Source organism: Protobothrops mucrosquamatus, unplaced genomic scaffold, assembly GCF_001527695.2.
Source record: "Protobothrops mucrosquamatus isolate PMUCROS unplaced genomic scaffold, P.Mucros_1.0 scaffold2126, whole genome shotgun sequence".
In the NCBI taxonomy this organism is placed as follows: Eukaryota; Metazoa; Chordata; class Lepidosauria; order Squamata; family Viperidae; genus Protobothrops; species Protobothrops mucrosquamatus.
In genome coordinates this window covers 218,148-220,255 of record NW_015388226.1, presented here as the reverse complement: position 1 = coordinate 220,255, position 2,108 = coordinate 218,148, and the positions used below count along the sequence as shown (strand labels likewise).

Genomic DNA, 2,108 nt, shown 5'->3' with positions numbered 1-2,108 from the left:
TCAAAAACTGATTTAAGATACCTGTATGGTCTTGCAGAAGCGGACTCTCCCCCTGGCTACTTCAGCTTTTCAGACGAACGGGGGGGGGGGGACTCTGCAAAAGCCAAAGGATGTGAAACGGAAGGCAGGGCTTCCATGGCCCTTCCCCAAGACCATGAGATCAAGGTCTAATCCCCTTTCTGCCACGCATGGCAAAGTTGGGTGCACGATGGGTCTCTCCTTGTTTGGGGGGGAGTCACACGCCTCAGCAAGCGCTGGTCTCCGGCTCTGTGAGTGCCTCCCTGCCGGGGGGCTGACCCCCCACTGCCAAGGTCTGCGCTGGGGCCGCGGCGGCGGCGGCGGCGTTGATGTGGCAGCCGCTGGAGAGGTGGCTCCGGACTCGACCTTGCAGCTGGGTGACCTGGACGCGGAGAAGGCTGGCGGTGGCGGCCAATTCGGCGTTTTGCCCTTTGAGCGCTTTGACTTTCTCCTCCAAGCGGGCGATGCGCTCCAGCTTGCGCCGGCGGCACTTGGAAGCGGCGATCCGGTTGCGCAGCCTTTTGCGCTCCGCTTTCAGGCGCTCTTGGCTCTCCGCGTCCAGCGGCGATAAGGAGGAAGGCGGCGGAGGGGACTCCCCGGACGAGAGCCCCGAAAGAGGCAGCGGCGGCAGCGGCGGAGCTGACACTACAGGCGCTTCCGGTACAGTCTGCGGCTCCTCCAAAGCCCTGCCGGTGGAGCCGGGCGCGGGCAGACGAGCCACAGCCTGGGGAGCGAAGAAAGTGCCGGCGGCCGATGGGCTGGCCGGGTTGAAGTTGCCTAAGGTGGTGTAGACGGCGGGGGGATCCTGCCTGGACGGCGGGCAGCAGGGCCCTCCCGGGTGCTGGGTAGGCGAGAGAGGCGCCGGGGACACCCCGAGCAACTGGTTCTGTTTGTGCAAATCGGCCAGAGCTTTCACGAAGCCATCGGCGAAGCCCTCCTGTTCCTGCGTCACCGCCTGCGGCGGAGCCGAGGACTGCGGAGACCGGTACAAGAAGGGCGCCCCGCCGGCCGCCGCCACCACCACCGAGGGCCCTCCGCCGCTGGGGCTGGATGGGCCGGCGAGGCCCGGGCTGCCCGCTTGGATCAGCAGTTGCTCCAAGTCGGCGGCCGCCGGCAGCTTCAGCAAAGGCTGCAAAACGGCTGGGCCCACCTCTGGGCCGCCGCCGCCACCGACGGCCGTCTCCTGAATGAGCCGGTGCACGGCGCTGCTGGGGCCGCCGCGGGGGCGCAAGAACGGCCCGGCCGGGGGCAAGGTGGCATTACCCGGGGAGGCCGCCCCTAAATCCCGAGGAGGAGGAGGAGGCGGCGGCGGCGGCGGCTTCCCGGCGAGGAGCAACTTGCGTTGTTGAACCGCTCCGTTTTCCTCGGGCGGTTCAAGTCCCGTGGGTCCCCCCGCTCCGGGCCCGCCACCGAAGCCCGGCAGCTGCACGAAGTCCGGGAGCAGTTCCAAGCCTTCTTCGCCGTAGTAAGGGGCTACCTCCATCTTCACGGCCACGCGGGCGCCAGTGCGCCCGCCGCCGCCGCTGTTCATGCTGGGCGGGACGGCGGCGGGTTTGGAGTGGCCGCGGCCGTCGCCGCCGCCGCCAGTCCCCCAGGTCTGTCTGGCTTCCAGAAAGAGAAACGACGCGGTCCCGGCCGCCAGCTCCGCTTCCAGCGCGGCGACGGGCTGCAGCGAGTGTTTCACGCCTGGCGCCGGCTCGCCATCTCCCGCCCCTGGGCAACCGCCCGGGGCTCGGCGCTTTCGACTTGCGGCTTTTCGGGGGAGAAAACTCTTTTTTTTCCCCCTTGCAGGCAGAGGAACTGATGTCAAAATGCCTCGCCCTAGCAACTCCTGCTACTCCGCCTTTCTTGGCTGGGGCTGCGGCGGCCACACGGCCCTCTCGGCTCAGCATCGGAGGGCGGAGCGACGAGAGCCGCGTCGCCTGCTTCTGTCTTCCTTTTCTCGCTCCTCTCCTCTCCCTTCTTGCCGAATAAACAAAATGCAGCCGCAGGAGAGGCGAGCGGCGCTTCCCGCCGAGATCGGCCGAGGCTAGTTAGTAGAGAAATCCAAGCGAAAGCTCGCCGCGAAACTTTATCGCTCCCTGACGTTG

The 2,108-nt window shown here is 67.4% G+C and overlaps 1 protein-coding gene across 1 annotated transcript; it reads right to left on the bottom strand.

Annotated features, from left to right (window-relative positions):
• Positions 1-244: 244 nt before the first annotated feature.
• Positions 245-1,549, bottom strand: LOC114923144 (transcription factor AP-1-like). The gene is made up of 2 exons (XM_029285725.1): positions 1,295-1,549; positions 245-1,147 (listed from the first exon to the last, which is right to left on the bottom strand). The coding sequence occupies exons 1-2, from the start codon at positions 1,547-1,549 to the stop codon at positions 245-247; spliced, it is 1,158 nt and encodes a 385-aa protein (XP_029141558.1).
• Positions 1,550-2,108: the final 559 nt, after the last annotated feature.